The following is a 19,624-nucleotide window of genomic DNA, read 5'->3' as shown; positions in this document are numbered from 1 at the left end:
CAGCCTCGGGTCACTGTCTGCGTGGGTTTCCTCCAGGTGCTCCGATTTCCTCCCACATTCCAAAGATGTGTGGGTAAGGTTGGTTGGCCATGCTAAATTGACCCTAGTGTCAGGAGGATTAGCAGGGTAAATACGTGGCGTTACAGGTGGGATTGTGGTCAGTGCGGACTCGATGGGCTGAATGGCCCCCTTCTGCGCTGTAGGGATTCTATTCTATGAATCTCATCTCTTCAAGGAAAACAGTCCCAACTTCTCCAATCTATGCAACTGAAGTTCCTCATCCCTGGAACTATCTTTCCTTTTACAGTCTGCTGTTGTTTGGAGGTTTGGGAGCTTTCTAGATAATTTGTCTCTAATCGTCCTTTTGACTTGTCAGAAATGATTACTGAGTGCAATTTAACAAAGCGATAGATTACACTCGCTCTTTGCTTCACCGTTTATATTTGACAAAGCAAAGGTTCCTTGAGCATAACCATGAGGTTTCTTTGTCTCTGCATTTTGCCTTTTGTAAATAGACAGCTTGAACCGTCAATGTTTCCCTTGACCAGTAATGATTCTATTATTGTGCAGGTTCCGTTTCTATCAGTTGGTGGAGATATCGGTGTTCGCACCGTCCAGTGTCGTGGTACGAGCGATATGAGTGGGGAGTATGTCATTGAAGATGTCAAGGGAGAAGATGGCAACTATTTCCGGCACCTTGTATTCCTCAATAATGTCAATGTGGTGCAGTCGGAGGCTAAGCTATTGCACACCATCTCAGGTCAGTCAGGTATTGTTTGGACATTTAGCCGTAGCTTGAGATTAAAAAAACCTAGTGCAGTGCTTCTGCAATTGGAAAAACTGATAATTGTACTCGAACATGGAATAACGGAAAGCAAATAGTGATCAAAAGATGGAACCTAACTGAGGGATTTTCATAGCCTCTTGCTGAAAGAGTTCTTATGTTTAGTGTTTCAATTGCCGGAGAGTAGAGCTAGGCCTAGCTGTGCGCCAATAACCACTGTCCACTTTGAGTTATTTGGGTTTAAAAATTGTACTTGCACGTACATGGTCTGCTGTGTCCACAAATGGAACACATGATGGATATTATGTTTGTGATGCTGCTGTCCATTAATTGCTCTGTAATCTTAACTTGACTTCAGGTTTATGAGGAGTTTCTATGTGCAGATATAGTAAATGCAAAAGGAATTAAGTTTATTTTTTGCTCGAAGTGGAGGAAGAAATCCAAACACTTTCTCAAGTGCTTGCAACTAAAGAAAGACATGTTGTTGGGTTAAGGAGGGCACTAGGATCGACCCCATTGCATAAACTTAAACTGAATTTGTCAAAATGCTAGTTAGATTTTGATTTGATTTGATTTATTATTGTCACATGTATTAACATACAGCGAAAAGTATTGTTTCTTGTGCACTATACAGACAGAACATACCGTTCATAGAGAAGGAAAGGAGAGAGTGCAAAATGTAGTGTTACAGTCATAGCTAGGGTGTAGAGAAAGATCAACTTAATGCGAGGTAGGTCCATTCAAAAGTCTGATGGCAGCAGGGAAGAAGCTGTTCTTGAGTCGGTTGGTATGTGACCTCAGACTTTTCTATCTTTTTCCCGAAGGAAGAAGGTGGAAGGAATGTCTGGGATGTGTGGGGTCCTTAATTATGCTGGCTGCTTTGCCGAGGCAGCGGGAAGCGTAGACAGAGTCATGGATGGGAGGCTGGTTTGTGTGATGGATTGGGCTACATTCACGACCTTTTATAGTTTCTTGCGGTCTTGGGCAGAGCAGGAGCCATACCAAGCTGTGATATAACCAGAAAGAATGCTTTCTATGGTGCATCTGTAAAAACTGGTGAGAGTCGTAGCTGATATGCCAAATTTCCTTAGTCTTCTGAGAAAGTAGAGGCGTTGGTGGGCTTTCTTAACTATAGTGTTGGTGCGGGGGGACCAGGACAGGTTGTTGGTGATCTGGACACTGAAAAACTTGAAGATGTACAGTCTTCCACAGCATTCAGGAAGAGATCTGTACTTGGACAGTGGGTACTTTCACCCACACAGAGGTGTGACTTGCAGCGAGGATGAAAATATTTTTAGATCAATATTAATATTTGTTTAATAGAAGCTGGACTGGCTCAGTGGATAGCTCTCCTGGCTTGGAGCCAGAACGTCTCGGTTTTAAGTCCCACTCCAAAATTTGTGGCTACGAAAGAGGCAAGCCAGCTGTATTGTGCTGATACTGGGTAAATGGGGCAGGTTAGTGGCAGAGGGTATCTGGCTGTAAAACAGCCTGCCAAATGGAAAACTAATGGTTGATAAGTCGGTGACCAACCAACATTATGTTAACCCATTTAACATGGGAAAAGAGAAGCCATTAATATCTGATTAATATGTGCCATTTTAAAGCCCCCCTTTCCCCCACCCTCCAGCGAAACCACTTTACGCTTTTTGGGTAAATATTGTATGTATTGCACGACAGATTTATGGTATGTTATGAAATTAAATCACTTCCCTCATTTGATTTTTTTAAAAAATGTTGCCGTGGCAATACAATGCAATTGACTGCTGATAACCAAATAGCTGATTATTCTTCACGTGTAATGCAGAAGATGGATCAGAAATGTTATAAATGATACCTAAAACTGTTAAAATAATTGTCAGGGTGGAGCGGCCTAATTTTCAACTCTTCTTTCCTCCTCCCAGTTTGTAGAGGAATGCTAGAATATTGGTCCAAGTGAAGAGAATGTTGCCTGCCAGGGTTGGGTGTGGTGGTGAGATGGAGGTGGGGTATTCTCTCACACTCACACTCACTCTTCAGTTTAATTTTCAGAGCACAAATGTTTTTCCTCATCATAGAATCCCTACAGTGCAGAAGAGACCATTTGGCCCATTGAGTCTGCACCGACTCTCTGATAGAATACCTCACCCAGTCTCTATCCCTGGAACCCCACACATTTACCATCTAACCTACACATCTTTGGACACTAAGGGGCAATTTAGCCTGGCCAATCCACCTAACCTTCACAGCGCCAGGGGCCTGGGTTCGATTCCCGGTTTGGGTCACTGTCTGTGTGGAGTTTGCACATTCTCCTCGTGTCTGCGTGGGTTTCCTCCGGGTGCTCCGGTTTCCTCACACAGTCCAAAGATGTGTAGATTAGAGGGATTAGCAGGTAAAATATGTAGGGATTATGGGGGTAGGGCCTGGGTGGGATTGTGGTCGGTGCAGACTCGATGGGCCAAAAGGCCTCTTTCTGTACTGTAGGGTTTCTATGATGATCTTTGGCCTGTGGGAGGAAACCAGAGCGCTCGGAGGAAACCCACACAGACACGGGGAGAATGTGCAAACTCCACACACACAGTCACCCAAGGCTGGCATTGAACTGGGTCCCTGGAGATGTGAGGCAGCAGTGCTAACCACTGTGTTACCATTTTGTTTTTCTTTCCCCAAAATAGTTACATCGCAAAAAAGGAAAAAGAAAGATAAGAGGAGGGGACAGTCATGCTCACAAACGGAGAAGACTTCGAATCCCAAACCTGGTCAGGCTGTTGACAAAAGCTACCTGTGCTGTGATCACCATCGAGCCATGGTAGCTGGCCTGGCTCTCCTGAGTGAAAAGGGTGCTTTAGTTGCAGGTAAGGAGCAATAAAAGGAACAAGGTTAAAGTAGAATCGAGACCAGCTTTCGTTTATGAAGCACTATTAAAGATAGTAAATCAACCCACGGTGCTTTGCAGGAATGTGACCACAAAAATATGACACTGAGTCAAGGAGACATTGAGAACAACTGATAAGAATGGCCTTAAAAGAGGCGGGAGAAAAGTACAGAGTTTAAGTAAAGTAAAGTTTATTTATTAGTCACAAGTGAGCTTACATTAACACTGCAATGAACTTACCGTGAGTATACACTAGTCGCCACACTCCAGCGCCTGTTCGGGTTGGAGGGAATTCCAGAGATTAGGACCTATATGTTTGAAGTAGTGGCTGCTAATGGTGAAGGGAGAGGGAGCATGGTGGATGTGTTGGCTGGGTTGTGGGGCAGGGGAAAAGGCTAGAGTTCAAAGAGTGCAAAGATCTGAGGTAGTTGTAGGGCTGGAGGTGTTTGGAGATAGGAAGAGAGGAGGACACTAGAGAGTTTTTAACACAAGAATGAGAATTTTAGAATTGAGGATTTAGTTGATTGGGAGTCACTGTGGTCAGTGAGCGCAGGTGTGAAGGCTAACTGCATGGGAGTAAATGGAGGCGAGACTGACATTTTATCTTGACCATTTACAGCTAAGTTATAAATCTGAAAACTGGTTAATTCACACATTTTTCACCGAGGGAGGCAGGTGGGAAAACAAAAGTTAGTCAAAGAAATGAAATGCATGTTTTCCATCATATTGAGGATGGGAGCTGAGTGTTACTTTAATATGTCAATATTCTATTGAGTACAAGCCTAAGTTGTTCGTTTTACAAAATGGTCTCTTTATTGGAATATTATCTTTTATGCACTTGGGGAAGTGATGTTCAGAAACACGTTGACTTAGAGAGGTTGCCATTAAATTGCAGAGAAGCAAAGAGTGAGAGAATATTTGGCTTTATCAGAAGAGGGAGACAAAGCTTATGACGGCATTGCTTAATATTATTTGCTGCTGAACTGCTGCAGTGATATGGATTATAGCTTGGATGAAGCATTCTTTCACCTTTTTCAGAAAGAAACATCCCCTCTTTCCCCCAGTGTTCAGTGACCTGGTAATTATGTGACGGGACTAGTAATCCAAAGGCCTGAATTAATGATGTCTGGAAGCATTAACAGTTGAGATCTTGAGACATTGATATGGGAAGAGCTTTGTTCCCAGATTTTGGTGATGCTGCCAAGGCTATGATTAACATTCATCCCTAGTTGCCCTGAGAAGGTGGTAACAGTGCTAAGCTATCTTGAACCTTTGAAGTATCAATGACGGGATGCCTGTGATGATGCTTGTGTCAGAAGTGGCAATGATGTGTAACTTGGAGGAAAACTCGAAAGTGATGATGTTCCCACAATGTTGCTGCCTTTGGCCTTTTCAGTTGTGGCAATCACAGAGAAACAAGGTACTGCTGAAGTATTCCTGGTGAGTTGCAGCAGTATATATGATGTGCAGCTACAGTGCACCAGTGGCTATGGTGATGGATATTGAGTTTAGTGGCATGGGTCACCCATCAAGCAAATTGCTATGATCTGGACGGTGTTGAATTTCTTGAGTTGACATGAGTACATACTGCTGTTAACCTTCCATCCGTAATACTCCATAAGCCTTGTCCAAGGCAATACTGGATGCACCCTGAACTGTAATAAGTGGCACTTGGCAGCCACACCTGACCTTGCTGGAATCGAAAGTTTTAAACTACTTTAACTCCCTCCATTGTCTTGTCTTGTCCCATTCTCTCTTGGTCATTTCATCCAGTTCTGTATCACCTCCTGCCACAGTTCTGTTCTCCGACCTTTTTGTGCACTTTGCTTGATCACTTGGCAGCAAAGCTTCCAGCTATCACCCAGGAAATTCCTTGGTAGGCCCTAAATCTCTCGATTCCTCTTTCCTCCTTGGATGCCCTAACTTGGGCTCAGTGTATCATGTATGTGAAGTAAGTACCTTTTTGGGTCATCTGAATGCAAGCTGTTTTGCTGATGCCCAAATTGTGCACAAGGTAAAGTCGCCACAGTCCCAGATGACCATAGGCTGCTCCCCCTTTTGAGGGGGAGAGCTGTCTGGTGGTGATTTAACCAGAGGATTACCACATCTCAGGACAGACAAGGTTGAGAAGGCGGGCCTGCAGTCAGTACTGGAATTCAAACTGCACTGTTGACTTCACTCTGCATCACCAACCAGCCAACTGTTACTGTCCAGCCAACTGAGCTAACCACCCCCCCCCCCCCCACCCCCCGAGTCCCCAGACTGTGCATTTTGAAGAGTGAAATGTGCATAGGAATGCAATTTCCATTTTGAGTTAAATGTTACATTGATTTAAATGTGTTAGCTGAATGGGTGACAAGCTTTGCATTTCTTGTATCGTCCGTAGACACCCCCTTTTCTCTGCTAGTGGTTGGCCTCGGTGGCGGCAGCCTTCCATCATTTATTCATGACTATTTCTCCCAATCGACTGTTGACGCAATTGAAATTGACCCCATGATGTTGGAGGTGGCGACCGCGTGGTTTGAGTTTTCCCAGGACAGTCGAATGAAGGTGATTCTGGCAGATGGCTTGAACTACATCCGTACAGCCGTGGACAGTGGTAAGAAACATTTGTAAGTGCACGTGCACCCCCTCCCCAAATTATTCTTGCTCCTCCTCCTCATTGCTAACGAGTCTGTGTAATTCTCCAGCCTTGACTAGTAGTCAGTCTGAAAAAACAAACAAGCACATGGAGGGGAAGCGGTGGCATAGTGGTATTGTCACTGGACTAGTCGTTCGGCCCAGGGTAATGCTCTGGGGATGCAGGTTCAAATCCCACCACAACAGATGGTGGAATTTGAATTTAATAAAAATCTGGAATTCATATAATGATGGCCATGAAACCATTTACGATTGTAAAAACCCGTCTGGTTCACTAATGTCCTTTCAGGAAGGAAATCTGGCGTCCTTACCTGGTCTGGCCTGCAATGTGGACTCCAGATCCACATCAATGTAGTTGACTCTGAAAACGAGGCACTCAGTTCAGGGTGCAGTTAGGGATGGGCAACAAATTCTGGACTTGCCAGTGATGCCCACATCCCATGAAAGAATGAAAAAGCATGCATTCACACTTGGCCTTCTGACTAGCAAGAATCTGTATGTTATTAACACAGTCCAGCACTATCCGATCTGATCATCTCAGGTTAGCATGGCATGCCATTCTTTATCATGTGGCTAAGTGCAACGAGAAATGATACGAATGAACCATGGAAACAGATTAAAGAATCTTCCAAGGAAGGAGGGGCAAAATAGTATGGAGTTTTTAAGAGGAGAAAGATCAAGAAACCAGGGGTTATGACAACAACACTGCAAAACTTGGAAGAAAGGAGAAAATGGAGGAATATCAATATTGAAGGCATCCTGAAAAATATGGAAACTGTCCAGCGATAAGTTAAGAGGAGAAACAGAACAGGCACGAGAACAATAGTTAAAAGAGCAGAGTGATTTACTCAAAGAATTGGATTGACTAGGAAGGAGGAAGGGTAGACTGTATGTGTGTACAAGCAAAGGAGATGTGTATTACTCAGACCATAAGAACATAAAAACTAGGAGCAGGAGTAGGCCATCTGGCCCCTCGAGCCTGCTCCGCCATTCAATAAGATCATGGCTGATCTTTTCGTGGACTCAGCTCCACTTACCCGCCCGCTCACCATTACCTTTAATTCCTTTACTGTTCAAAACTCTACCTATCTTTGTCTTAAAAACATTCAAAGAGGTAGCCTCAACTGCTTCACTCGGCAGGGAATTCCATAGATTCACAACTCTTTGGGTGAATAAGTTCCTCATCAACTGTTCCTCCTCAATTTGTAGAATGGGAAATGGAAAGAAGAAGAAAGGAGGTTCTTGCTGAAGAAGCATAGCATTAGCATGAAGAACTGAAAACAACAGCAAGAGAGCATAACGGAAGTGTTTTATTAATGAATCCTGATGAAATAAAAAAAAGGAAGAAGCATTTTGAAGAACAATGTGCAAAAAAAATGAAAAACCTGAAATGATTAAGGTTGACATTCATTTCAATTGGCCAGAAATACTGTCGAGCGAGTTAATGAATGAGATAGAAACTGGAAACATGGCTGGAATAGATGGAATTGATTTTTAAATATTTGTTCATGTGGTGTGGGCATCGCTGGACAGTTTCCTTCTGGGCCAGCATTTATTGTCCATCCCTGAGGGCATTTAAGAGTCAACCACATTGCTGTGGCTCTGGAGTCACATATAGGCCAGACCAGGTAAGGACAGTTGAGCTCCTTCCCTAAAGGACATTAGTTAATCAGATGGAATTGATTACAGGATTAGTAAAAGGAACTTATCTTTGCACAGCTTAATATTCATCCATGGTATTTATTCAGGAAAATGGCCAGAGGACTTTATGCAGACAATAATGATCACCTTGAGGAAGAAGCCAAAGGCATGTTATGAAGTGCATACAATTAGTGTGATTATCTATGCATTTAAGGCTGTGTTGAGAATTATAATAAAGACAGTGGGTGGGAAGGCACAGAGCTACATTGGAGATTACCAAATTGGATTCCAGGGAGGAAGAGGGACATGAGAAGCAATCGGAATTGTAAGAGTAATGAGTGAATGCAGTTTAGAGTTTGCACAGGAAATGTGGCCAGGATGTTTGGATGGAACCGGAAATTCCCACTGAAAGTCAATAGACTTCTGGTTGCCTCTCTAAACTCAGCCCGCTCCCGATGTTTCCTGCCCCGGGTGTGACTGGAAAATCCCATCCCGTATCTTTGTTTTGTACATTTTGGAAAAAGCTTTCGATTGGGTTGACTGGATTAAGCTCTTTAGAGCGCTGAACAACATTGGAGTAGACTGGAGAGATAGACGACATGAGATATCTGTACATGGGGTAAATTGCAACAATGAGAGTAGCCAACAGGGAGACAGAACAATGTGTAATTGGAAGAAGAGTTCAACAAAAGTGCTATTTATCAGCAGTCCTCTTCAATATCTGTAGAAGCATGGAAGAAGATCAAAGAAGCATTTGAAAACCAAGAAACTGGCTTTAACATTGGGGGGGGGGGAGGTGAATGAGTATATCAGTTAGTTTGGCAGATGATAAAATATGTGTGGCTAACACAAAGGATTACAAGAACAAATAAACTAGTAACAGCAGACATGAACTTTGGAATGAAAATGAACATTGGCAAAACAAAAGTGATGCTTAACTTAAAATTCATCTAAATGCAGGAGGAAGAGAACTAGAATAAGTGAAAGAATTCAAGTATTAATGAAGAATAATATCATAGAATCCCTACAGTACAGAAGGAGGCCATTTGGCCCATCGAGCCTGCACCAACAGCAATCCCACCCTATAACCCCACATATTTACCCTGCTAATCCCCCCGAAACTGACGTCAATTTAGCATGACCAATCCACCTAACCTGCACATCTTTGGGAGGGCACCCGAAGGAAACCCATGCAGACAGGGGGAGAACATGCAGACTCCACATAGACCGGGAATCAAACCCGGGGCCCTGGCACTGTGAGGCAGCAATGCTAACCACTGCGCCACCGTGCTACCCTGCAGATATCTGCAGATGGAATTTGCAATAAATAAGACCAAAGATAACAATGGGAAAGGCTGCATCTGGTAGAGATTGTTGCTAAACAGAAAGCTGAATGAGCAATTCAAGAAGTGACTTGTAAAGAGCTTGATTTGGAATGTTGTTTTGTATGGGTGTGAAAGTTGTACCTTGAAGAAGACCAACTCGCTAAATAGCTTGGAAATGTGAGTTTGGAGGAGTATGGAATAGATCAGCTGGACAGAAAAAGTAACAGATGGCGAAGTAATGTGGAGAGTGAACAAACAAAGACATTTGATGAATGTAGTTAGGAAAAGGCAGAGAAACTGGGTGGGGCACATTTTAAGAGGAAACCGACATGTAAGAGAAGTTATGGAGGGAAGATTTCAAGGAGAACGAGAATATCAATGTTGGATGGTTTGAAAAAGGGGGTTATCGGCAAATGGAAAGAGTGGCACAGGCTCGACAAATGTGGAAAGACTGCTATGTGCCTTTGGGTGGAGCACACATGATAATGAAGTGGAGTTGCTTTGTTTGTTTTTATTGTGGGAATTTTATTATTCCCGAGATTATAGCGATGACTCAGTTGCCGGAGAGATCAGCTGAATCCCTTGTATGGTTTCTGAGTATTCTACAATGCCTAACTTGTTCCTCCACACTGATGTTTGCTTTTGCATTCATCATTTGTCTCTAGCTCTCTGTCCTTTCTCTGACTCCTTCCCAGAATTGAAGACTCATTCTGAATTTTTGCGTAAGGTTTGAAATTTTCTTACTGAACACGTGCTTATTCTCCTTGATTTGGTCCGCAGCTTTCGGCCCAGGGGTTAAAATCTTGGACTTCATCAGTCTTTGACATCTGCTTAGTTTTTAATTAACTGCACAATGCTTATCAAAACCATCTTAATTTACTGTCTTCCTTGTGAACTTGTGCAGGAGAGTATCTCAGGTAGCAGAGTAATTTTTTAACCTGCTTGGTTCCATTTTATTACCTGCAGTACTGCTCCACCTGTAGTGTGTTCCTTTCAGTTTGCATTTTCTTACAGTCCCATGCCACTTACCTTCGTTTGAAGATCCTTATTAGGGGAGAGTGGGCAGATAGCACACTGATTGCTGCTGCTGCTTTTTGCTGACTTCCTTTCCAGACATGCGCAGATTATAGTTAATTTTATCCTGGATCAGAGACATATTTGCAAAGTAGAGGGCCTACCATTCAAAGTCGGTCATATTTTCACCTGCATTTCAGCTGAGTCTGTTCTTTGCTGTCCCTGAAGGCTGTCTCATTTACCAGTGAGCAGCGAAATCCACTGGTGAACTAAATGTCCTTCTGTTCAAACTAATCAGGGCAGGCGATGGTCTAGTGTCATTAGCACTAGATTATTAATTGAGAAACTCAGCTAATGTTCTGCGTTCAAATCCCGCCACGGCAGATGGTGGAATTTGAATTCAATAAAAAAAATCTGGAGCTAAGAATCTACTGATGACCATGAAGCCATTGTCAATTGTTGGAAAAATCCACCTGGTTCACTAACGTCCTTTAGGGAAGGAGATCTGCTGTCCTTACCCGGTCTGGCCTAAGTGTGACTCCCGACCCACAGCAATGTGGCTGACTCAAAACTGCCCTCCAGGCCAATTAGGGATGGGCAATAAATGCTGGCCAGTCTGTGATGCCCATGTCCCATGGATGAATCCTTTTATATGTCACATTTTCCCAACTGATGGGATGAAAAACGTTGCTCCTCTCTGGGCTGCAAAGCCTTCCATTTGTCTTCTCATTCAAATCTTCAGCTGGCACACTGCGCCAAGTATAACTTTATCCTTGTCTACTGCATCAGCAAAACCCGGACGGAAATCGGACACTCCCAGGCTTAGTGTTATCATGTTTCCATTGATGGAAAAGGTGCGCGCTTAGTATTGTTATCCCTTCTTCTGCTTCACAGTTCAGTTCTAAATGTGCACTAAAAACCAAACTGCAAATGGTTAAGCCAGCTGAATGCATTAAAATTTTAACCCCCGCAATTTTTGGCTGATCATGTGCTTCTTAAATTCACAGTCAAAATAATCTGCAGCAGCACTCCGTTTCTTTGGTTTAAATGTTGCTGCCCTCTCCTCCAACCTAGAAGTTCTATTTGAAACTTCTGGAGCTTAGAGCATTAAAGCCAAAAGTTCCGATGTTTCTGATGGAAGATTGGGTGCTTCCTATTTCCCCTAATCAGATTCCTGCAGCCACCTGTCAACAAGTTCATAAGGTGATTAAAATCAAAATGTGCTTATTTCATTGCCGCAGGGAATGGTTCCTATGATGTTATTATGTTTGATGTGGATAGCAAAGACACCACCCTGGGAATGAGCTGCCCTCCTCCAGCTTTCGTAGATGATGTATTTCTACTAAAAGTACGAAATCTTCTGGCACCCCAAGGTGAGTGACCTATATCTTTTGAATACTTAATAAACTATGTTGCGATCGTGCTTGTATGACAGGTACATTGTGTGCATTTTTGCCAGAAGACAGGTTATGCGGTACAGACTAAACCTCAGTGCCTGCACCTCTTTCTATGAAGTTTTATATGTGACCTCCCTTTTCCGAGTTCATGGTTCTGCTGCTTGGTGCTAAAGGAGCAGTACAATCTGTGTGCAGTTTAAGCTGTTTTGCTCACGTGGATGACCGTTCGGAATGTCTCAATGCATCTCCGCTTTTCACACACTGGAGTTAAAATGTTTTATGCTTTCTGGAACCAGCTCTGACCCAGCGGGAGTGCGCTTATTTCTGAGGTACAAGGCCATGTGTTCAAGCCCCACAGCGGGATCTGAACACTTGAGCCTTGATTGACACTTTAGTGCAGTATCAAGGAAGCGCTGCACTGACTAAAGTGTGGCCTTTCAGTTGAGATATTGAATAAATAAGACACTGTGGTGCTAATCGAAAAAAAACTAGATGCCTGACAAACACATCTCCATTAAGCAACATGGGTGAAACATTAAACATTGAGCTGCCTTGTTTCAGCTTTCGTAGATGACGTATTTCTATTAATAGTACAAAATCTTCCAGGTGGCACAGTGGTTAGCACTGCTGCCTCATAGAGCCAGGGACCCGGGTTCAATTCCGGCCTCTGGTTGCTGTCTCTGTGGAGTGTGTGCGTTTTTCCCGTGTCTGCGTGGGTTTCCTCCGGGTGCTCCGGTTTCCTCCCACAGTCCAAAGATGTGCAGGTTAGGTTTATTGGCCATGTTAAATTGCCCCTTAATGTCAGGGGGATTAGCTAGGTAAATACATGGGGTTACAGAGAGAGGGCCTGGTTGGGATTGTGCAGACTTGATGGGCCGAATGGCCTCCTTCTGCACTATAGAGATTCTATGATTATCTGGTTATTTATCTCATTGCTATTTGTTGTATCTTGTCCTGTGCTGCTGCGTTTTACACACAGCAACAGTGACTACATTTCACTCTGTTGGCTGTGACTCATTTTGGGGCATCCTAAAGATGTGCAAGGCGCTCATCAAAATACAAGGGGGGTGGCATGGTGATATCCAGAGGCCTCGGTTAATATCCTGGGGACATTGATTTGATTTATTATTGTCACATGTATTAACATACAGTGAAAAGTATTGTTTGGTGTGCACCATACAGACAAAACATACCGTTCATAGAGAAGGAAACGAGAGAGTGCAGAATGGAGTGTTATAGTCATAGCTAGGGTGTAGAGAAAGATCAACTTAATGCAAAGTAAGTCCATTCAAAAGTCTGACAGCAGCAGGGAAGAAGCTGTTCTTGAGTTGGTTGGTACATGACCTCAGACTTTTGTATCTTTTTCCCAAAGGAAGAAGGTGGAAGAGAGAATGTCCGGGGTGTGTGGGATCCTTAATTATGCTGGCTGCTTTGCTGAGGCATCGGGAAGTGTAGACAGAGTCAATGGATGGGAGGCTGGTTTCCGTGATGGATTGGCCTACATTCACGAACTTTTGTAGTTCCTTGCGGTCTTGGGCAGAGCAGGAGCCATACCAAGCTGTGATACAACCAGAAAGAATGCTTTCTATGATGCATCTGTAAAAGTTGGTGAGAATCGTAGCTGACATGCCAAATTCCTTAGTCTTCTGAGACAGTAGAGGCGTTGGTGGGCTTTCTTAACTATAGTGTTGGCATGGGGGGGGGGGGGGGGGGGGGACCAGGACAGGTTGTTGGTGACCTGGACACCTAAGAGCCTGAAGCTCTCGACACTTTCTACTTCATCCCCATTGATGTATGTTCCAATCCCATCGTGGCAGCTGGTGGAATCTAAATTCAATTCATTAAATCTGGAATTGAAAACTGGTCTCTGTAATAGTGATGGTGAAACTATCATCGATTGTCATGACAAAAACCCCTTGCCTCACAAAAAAACCCCTCCTGGCTCACAAATATCCTTTAGGCAAGAAACTCTGCTATCCTTACCTGGTCTGACCGACATGTGACTCCAGACTCTCAGTATTGTGATTGACTCTTAACTGTCCGCTGAAATGGCCCAATAAGCCACTCCGTTTAAGGGCAGTTAGTGATGGGCAACAAATGCTGACCTTGTCAGTGACATCTGCATTCCATAAAAGAATACATAAAAATACAAGGTCTTTCCCATATTTTCTTCCTTTCTATAAAACCGTTTTATATATCATTGTGCCTTTTCTTGGTTTCTGTGATGCATACACCACGGAGGTACAGGAGGACAGGACAGCTTCTCTCAAGCCTGTCCTAGTTGTCTCCATGATGTGGAGATGCCGGCGTTGGACCTGTTGGACTTTAACCTGGTGTTGTTAAACTTCTTACTAGTTGTCTCCAGCAGATGTACGAAGGTATCCCAGTGACTGCAATCTTCCTCTCCAGACAGTGACTGTCCGTCTGTGTGAAGAAGGCATTTGGCACACTTGTCATTTTTTGCCTTGATTTGTGGGGAAGACTATGGTGTTTACTCGGTTGCTTTCTATATCTCTCCACCGCCTTTGACATCGTCCTTCAGAAATGCCTTTGCTTTCTGCTAGTGGCCCTTGTTTGAGTTTGCTCTTACTTATTCAATCATAGCCAGTGCATCTCCAGGAATTGGTTTCTCTACCAGCTCTGCACCGTTACCTCAGCGGGCCCACTTGTGTTTTGATTAGCACCTTGTACATCTTCGGGATTTCCCAAAATGATTCTTCACCAACGAGGTGCTTTTGAAATATATCACTGCTACTCTGTGCAAATTCAACAGCACAGAGGACGATCCCTCAAATAGCAATGAGATAGATAGCCAAATAATGTTTCTTTCATATTGTTTAATGGACATATGTTAGCCAGGACATCCTAGCTTTTCTTTGAATAGTGGCACCGGATCTTATACATCAACCTAGATTTAATGTCTCAACTGAAAGTCAGCACCTCAATCGGCGCAGCACTCCCTCAGTATTTGCCCCCCTACCACGTCCACTTTCCCAACTACATGGTATCTTGGGAGGCACGATGGCACAGTGGTTAGCACTGCTGCATCACAGCGCCAGGGACCTGGGTTCACTTCCGACCTTGGGTGACTGTGCGGAGTTTGCACGTTCTCCCAGTTTTTTTGTGGGTTTCCTTCGGGTGGTCCGGTTTTGTCCCACAGTAAAAATGTGCAGGTTAGGTGGATTGGCCATGTTAAATTACCCCTTCGTGTCCAAAGATGTGTAGTTAAGTTGAATGGCCATGGTAAATGTGCAAGGTTACAGGGATAGGGCAGGGGTGGTGGCCCTGGATAAGACACTCTTTTGGAGAGTTGGTGCAGACTCTATGGGCTGAATGGCCTCCTTCTGCACTGCAGGGATTTTGTTGTTCTATGCCTCCATCTGTAGACATGGGATCAGCTTCCACATGTACACTGATGACTCTCTCCACTACCTCGGCATTGCTTCTCTATTGGCAATGTGCTGGCCCAGTGCTTCGTTCTCATTGAGATGTACGTTTTTTCTCAGATAAATGATGGTCAGCCTGAAGCCACTGTCTTCGACCTCTGCCCTAAAATCTTGCCACTTATTCTGTTTTCCACCCTGGAAATGGCTCCCATTCACCCCAAGGTTCATCTCTTCATGGACTCGCCCTTCCCAATCTCTAACTAACTACAGCTCTACACCTTATCGACCACACACCTACCATCCTCCTTCACTCCCACCGCCAAACTCTCCTTTGTCACTATTGGCAGCAAAGCCTTCAGAAACCTAGACCCCTTGTTCTCGAATTCCATCCCATGCCCCTCGCCTCACACAAGATCCTTCTCAAAGCTAATTTCTTTGCCCACCGGAGTGATGCTTTCCACAAGGAATTTGAAAGAGGTGAAGAAAATATATTTTATTTGGGGCTGGAGACAGGAAGGGTTGCAAGGCCCAGGTTTAACAACTTTTTCAAAGAGAAATTGATTCTGCATCTGGCCTGTGCGATGTACTTTCAGGGAAGTTAGGTATGAAGTTGTTCTAGACTTTGAATAGTGTCTCCCTACCAGCATGAACCTAGTTTGTCACCATGATGAATTTGAGAAATTAAAATAAAACCACGGGATGTTTTTGTCAAAGAGAGAGAATGCACATATGCATATTAATGCACATTCATTTTCAATGTTTCAGGACTCTTCATTCTGAACCTGGTCTGCAGAGACAGTACACTGAAAGAGAAGGTTATGGGAGTGATCAAAGGGATATTCCCTCTTATTTACCTCCACAAGATTGAGGGTGAGGTAAATGAAATTTTGTACTGCCAGTTGACCGTGGAACTTAAAGCTAGATCAAAGGACCTTCTTGAAGCAGGTCACATACTGGAAAATACTCTGAAGAAACAGAGCAGTTATTGGGACGAAACCTATAATCTTGCAGAAATGTTGAAGACTGTTACAATTGTGTGAAGATCCCTACACTGCTGGACTAGATGTGTTCATGGTATAATTTCTGTTTATTTCTTGCAGTGACTTTTGTTGCCATTTGCTGAGAACATGGATATTTATGTTTTCAATATTCACCATATTCTCAGCCAAACAAAGTGGGTGTGCCTTAACCTATTGCTGTAGTATCTATGAAGTACTGTCTCCAATTCTGTTTAAGAGCAAAACATTTCCTCCAAAATTTATTTTCATAATCTGGTGTGTGATGATATAGCTTACCTGATGATTTTATGGCTGTTCATGGTGCTACATATATACTGAGACAGTCTGAACATGAAGTCTCAGTCCTCCGTATCATTAAATGCTGGTATTTTCTCACCTTTTCATTTATGCATTTTGCAAGAATTCATTGTGAACTTCAAACCGAGCTGAGACATCGTCGATGGCCGCGTCCTCACCTTTACAAATCACAATGTCCAGGTTAAGAAGGCGGCTGTATTTGATTCTTGTGTATGTCTCAAGGAATACTGCAAAACTATATTTTAAAACTTTATTTTTAAAAATATGTAAGATTTTATTGTTCCCAAAAATGCAGGCGTCCTTAACGTAGGACTAATAACCATTGATATGAGCAACTGTTTGATTCACAGAGTTGCAGCATCTGCATTTGATGTCATAGGCAGATCTAACCAGTGCTAGAAAATATTTAGTGAGAAATGCATTGCACTTGAGTAAAAGAGCATGAATAAAATTGGATTCTTTAAAATGATTAGATTTAAACCAATCATTTGAAATAGCATCAAAAATATTCAAATAAGAAATGCCAATCCCTTGAAATAAAATTTTTCAAAATATTAAAACTTTTTTACAGTTTTCAGGGGCTCAACATTGGATTATCAATTCATGTTTGCAATTTAATCTTCCAGGCATCCTCATTCTATCCAATCCATGGGTCCATTTTAGCAGCAAGGTACTTCTCAAAAGTTTCCTGGTTTGATGTATTGTAGATTTTCCCATTTGAATTTCTTTACTTCTTTATTATTAAAATAAAAGGTCTTATTTTCTGACAATTAGTAATAAATTAGTTACAACCCACTCCTCCAGATATTGCACATACAAAGCATACTTTCGTTATGGGTGACCATATCAAGTGTAATTGTGAACTCATTTAGATGTGCAAAAATGGCCCCTTGTAAGTGGTGAGGATGTTATAGGGATACTGGAGATGTAGTTGTTTGCAAGGACAGGGATTTGGAGATAGTTTGGGAAGCTGGAGGGTAGAGTACCCAAGGAAAGGGATTTATTTACACTGTCAGCTGGCATAAGATAGACGAGCAGTGGTGCCTACTGTTGCTGATGTAATGCTCTGTTTCTTTTCTATGTTTTGAGCATACAAAGTCATACTGTGTTCTATGTTAATCATCAAATTATAGTCTCTCATGACTAGTTTCACATGACTCTCCTCAAAGCTCTTCATCTTTGATCTTAAAATTGTTTGCCCTCCGAAGTCTTCATGGATTCTCCAATACACGATCATAATCGAGTCATTTAAAAAAAGTAACCTCATTCTGAAGTGGATTGGTTTGGCCTCTTCCTACACTGCATTCAGATGCTGTCAGGTGGGGAATGTAAAACTTGTCTTGCATGAGTGGCAACTACCTCTGGCTAAGACTGCAGGCAATTAGCGGGCAGGAATGTTACCAGTGAGAGCTGGCGGTTGCATGTCACTCCCAGCTAGGGATGCCAATATGGCAGACCTCCTGGTGCTTTCCTGTGCCCTGTTTGAGAGCACATTTCCACTCCATCTGACGAAGGAGCAGCGCTCCGAAAGCTAATGGTATTTGCTACCAAATAAACCTGTTGGACTTTAACCTGGTGTTGTTAAAACTCTTACTGCTTTCCTAGAAAACATTGGAAGTAAAGTGCTGACTCTTGATTTTGGATTAATAGGGCAGATGGTTCTTTTTAAAAAAAAAATGTTGCCAACATATTCTTCAAAGTACTTCACTGTCAGTGCTGCAGGTGTTTCACAACTATTTGACAACAGTGTACTTCGCTTATTGTAACTGACCAGGTGACACTCACAGTTCAAAATCTTTTATTCAAGCTATAGCAAGCAAGCCTGCTGATCACTAAGGGCTCACAGACTTCCCCAACAAAGAAATACGGTGACAATTATACCTTCAGGCTCAACGGCATGCAATTAACATATACCAATCAAAAATGTGCATTTCTTTAAAAATTATCCATGTCCATTCACAGCTAATAATCAGGATGACATCATGTATAACATATGAGGATAGTTTCCAATTACAATTTGGGCACGTTTACTTAATTATAATGTCATCAATCACGTGTTTTTCTCTACTAAGTTCCAGACATCGATATGATAGGACAATGTTTGCCCAATGTTGTATCAATTCCCTTGCCCATTGTCCCTTGTTTTAATGGACACGCATGAGCTGCAGCTGCAGAGTGTTCAATTGAATTATTGTGTGTAAATTGGGTGAATAAAGCGTGCCTTATAGTTAATACAGCAGTGGTCCTTGGCTGTGATCTGCAGACAGTCTGAGCTAAGGCAAGTAATTTCTCATCAGTGATTCTCAGTCTGTGCAGTCTTGGGAGTTTAGCAGCTTGTATGATTGTTGAGCTTGTACGATTTTTAACCTTTTCAGTCATGTAACAATACTGCTTGAAGGTGAACTGTGTAATAATCAGCGCTGCTTTATTCTTGGGAAATAGTTTCTCCTGAATCAAGGAAAAGTATGGAAAATTTCCAGAAAGTGATGCACACTTGAGAGTAATTAGAAGGCGTCCAGTTCATTGAACGGTTTTTGTTTTTTGGGAAGGGGAGGGTCGTAAACAGATGCAATTAAATAATCAAATGGAATATAACCCAGAAAAGTGTGAGGTGATGCATTTTGGGAGGACTAACAAGGCAAGGGAATACACAATGAACAGTAGGACTACTAAGTGAAGAGAAGCAAAGAGACCTTGGGCTGCATGTCCAAAGGTCCCTGAATACAACAGGACAGGTAGGTATGTTGGTTAAGAAGACATATAGGATATTTGCCTTTATTAGCTGAAGCATAGAATAAAAGAGCAGGGAGGTAATGATGGAGTTGTATAAAACACTAGTTAGGCCATAGCTAGAGTGCTGTGTGCAGTTCTGGTTGCCACACTATAGGAAGGATGTGAATGTACTAGAAAGGGTGCAGAGGAAATTCACCAGAATGTTGCCCAGGCTGAAACATTTTGGCTGTGAAGAGAGGCAGGTTAGGCAGAGAAGGCTGAGGGGGGACCTGACCGAGGTGTACAAGGTAGATAGGAAGAAACTTTTCCCCTTAGTAGTGGGTTCAATAATCAGGGGGCATAGATATAAGGAAACGCTTTTTCACCCAGAGGGTGGTGGGAATCTGGAATTCACTGCCTAAGATGTGGTAAAGGCAGGAATCCTCACAGTATTTAAGAAGGATTTTAATGAGCATTTGAAATGTCATAGCATAAAAACCTATGGACCAAGTGCTGGAAAATGGGATTAGGATAGGTGCTTGATGACGGCACAGA

At 42.8% G+C, this 19,624-nt stretch overlaps 1 protein-coding gene across 2 annotated transcripts in view; it reads left to right on the top strand.

Moving 5' to 3' along the window:
* mettl13 (methyltransferase 13, eEF1A lysine and N-terminal methyltransferase) overlaps positions 1-16,921 on the top strand; it is a 28,387-nt gene extending 11,466 nt beyond the window's left edge. The window contains exons 5-9 of one of the 2 annotated variants that reach the window (XM_078218077.1): positions 571-760; positions 3,439-3,618; positions 6,025-6,237; positions 11,500-11,631; positions 15,807-16,921. In XM_078218077.1, coding sequence (XP_078074203.1) covers positions 571-760; positions 3,439-3,618; positions 6,025-6,237; positions 11,500-11,631; positions 15,807-16,081 — 990 coding nt within the window. In that variant the 3' untranslated portion in view covers positions 16,082-16,921. Of the gene's footprint in view, positions 1-570; positions 770-3,438; positions 3,619-6,024; positions 6,238-11,499; positions 11,632-15,806 lie in introns of both variants that reach the window. The other variant, XM_078218076.1, reaches the window with a different exon arrangement.
* Positions 16,922-19,624: the final 2,703 nt, after the last annotated feature.

This window comes from Mustelus asterias, chromosome 8 (assembly GCF_964213995.1).
Source record: "Mustelus asterias chromosome 8, sMusAst1.hap1.1, whole genome shotgun sequence".
Classification (NCBI taxonomy): domain Eukaryota; kingdom Metazoa; phylum Chordata; class Chondrichthyes; order Carcharhiniformes; family Triakidae; genus Mustelus; species Mustelus asterias.
The sequence above is the reverse complement of the archived record's forward strand: the minus strand, read 5'-3'. Positions and strand labels throughout refer to the sequence as shown.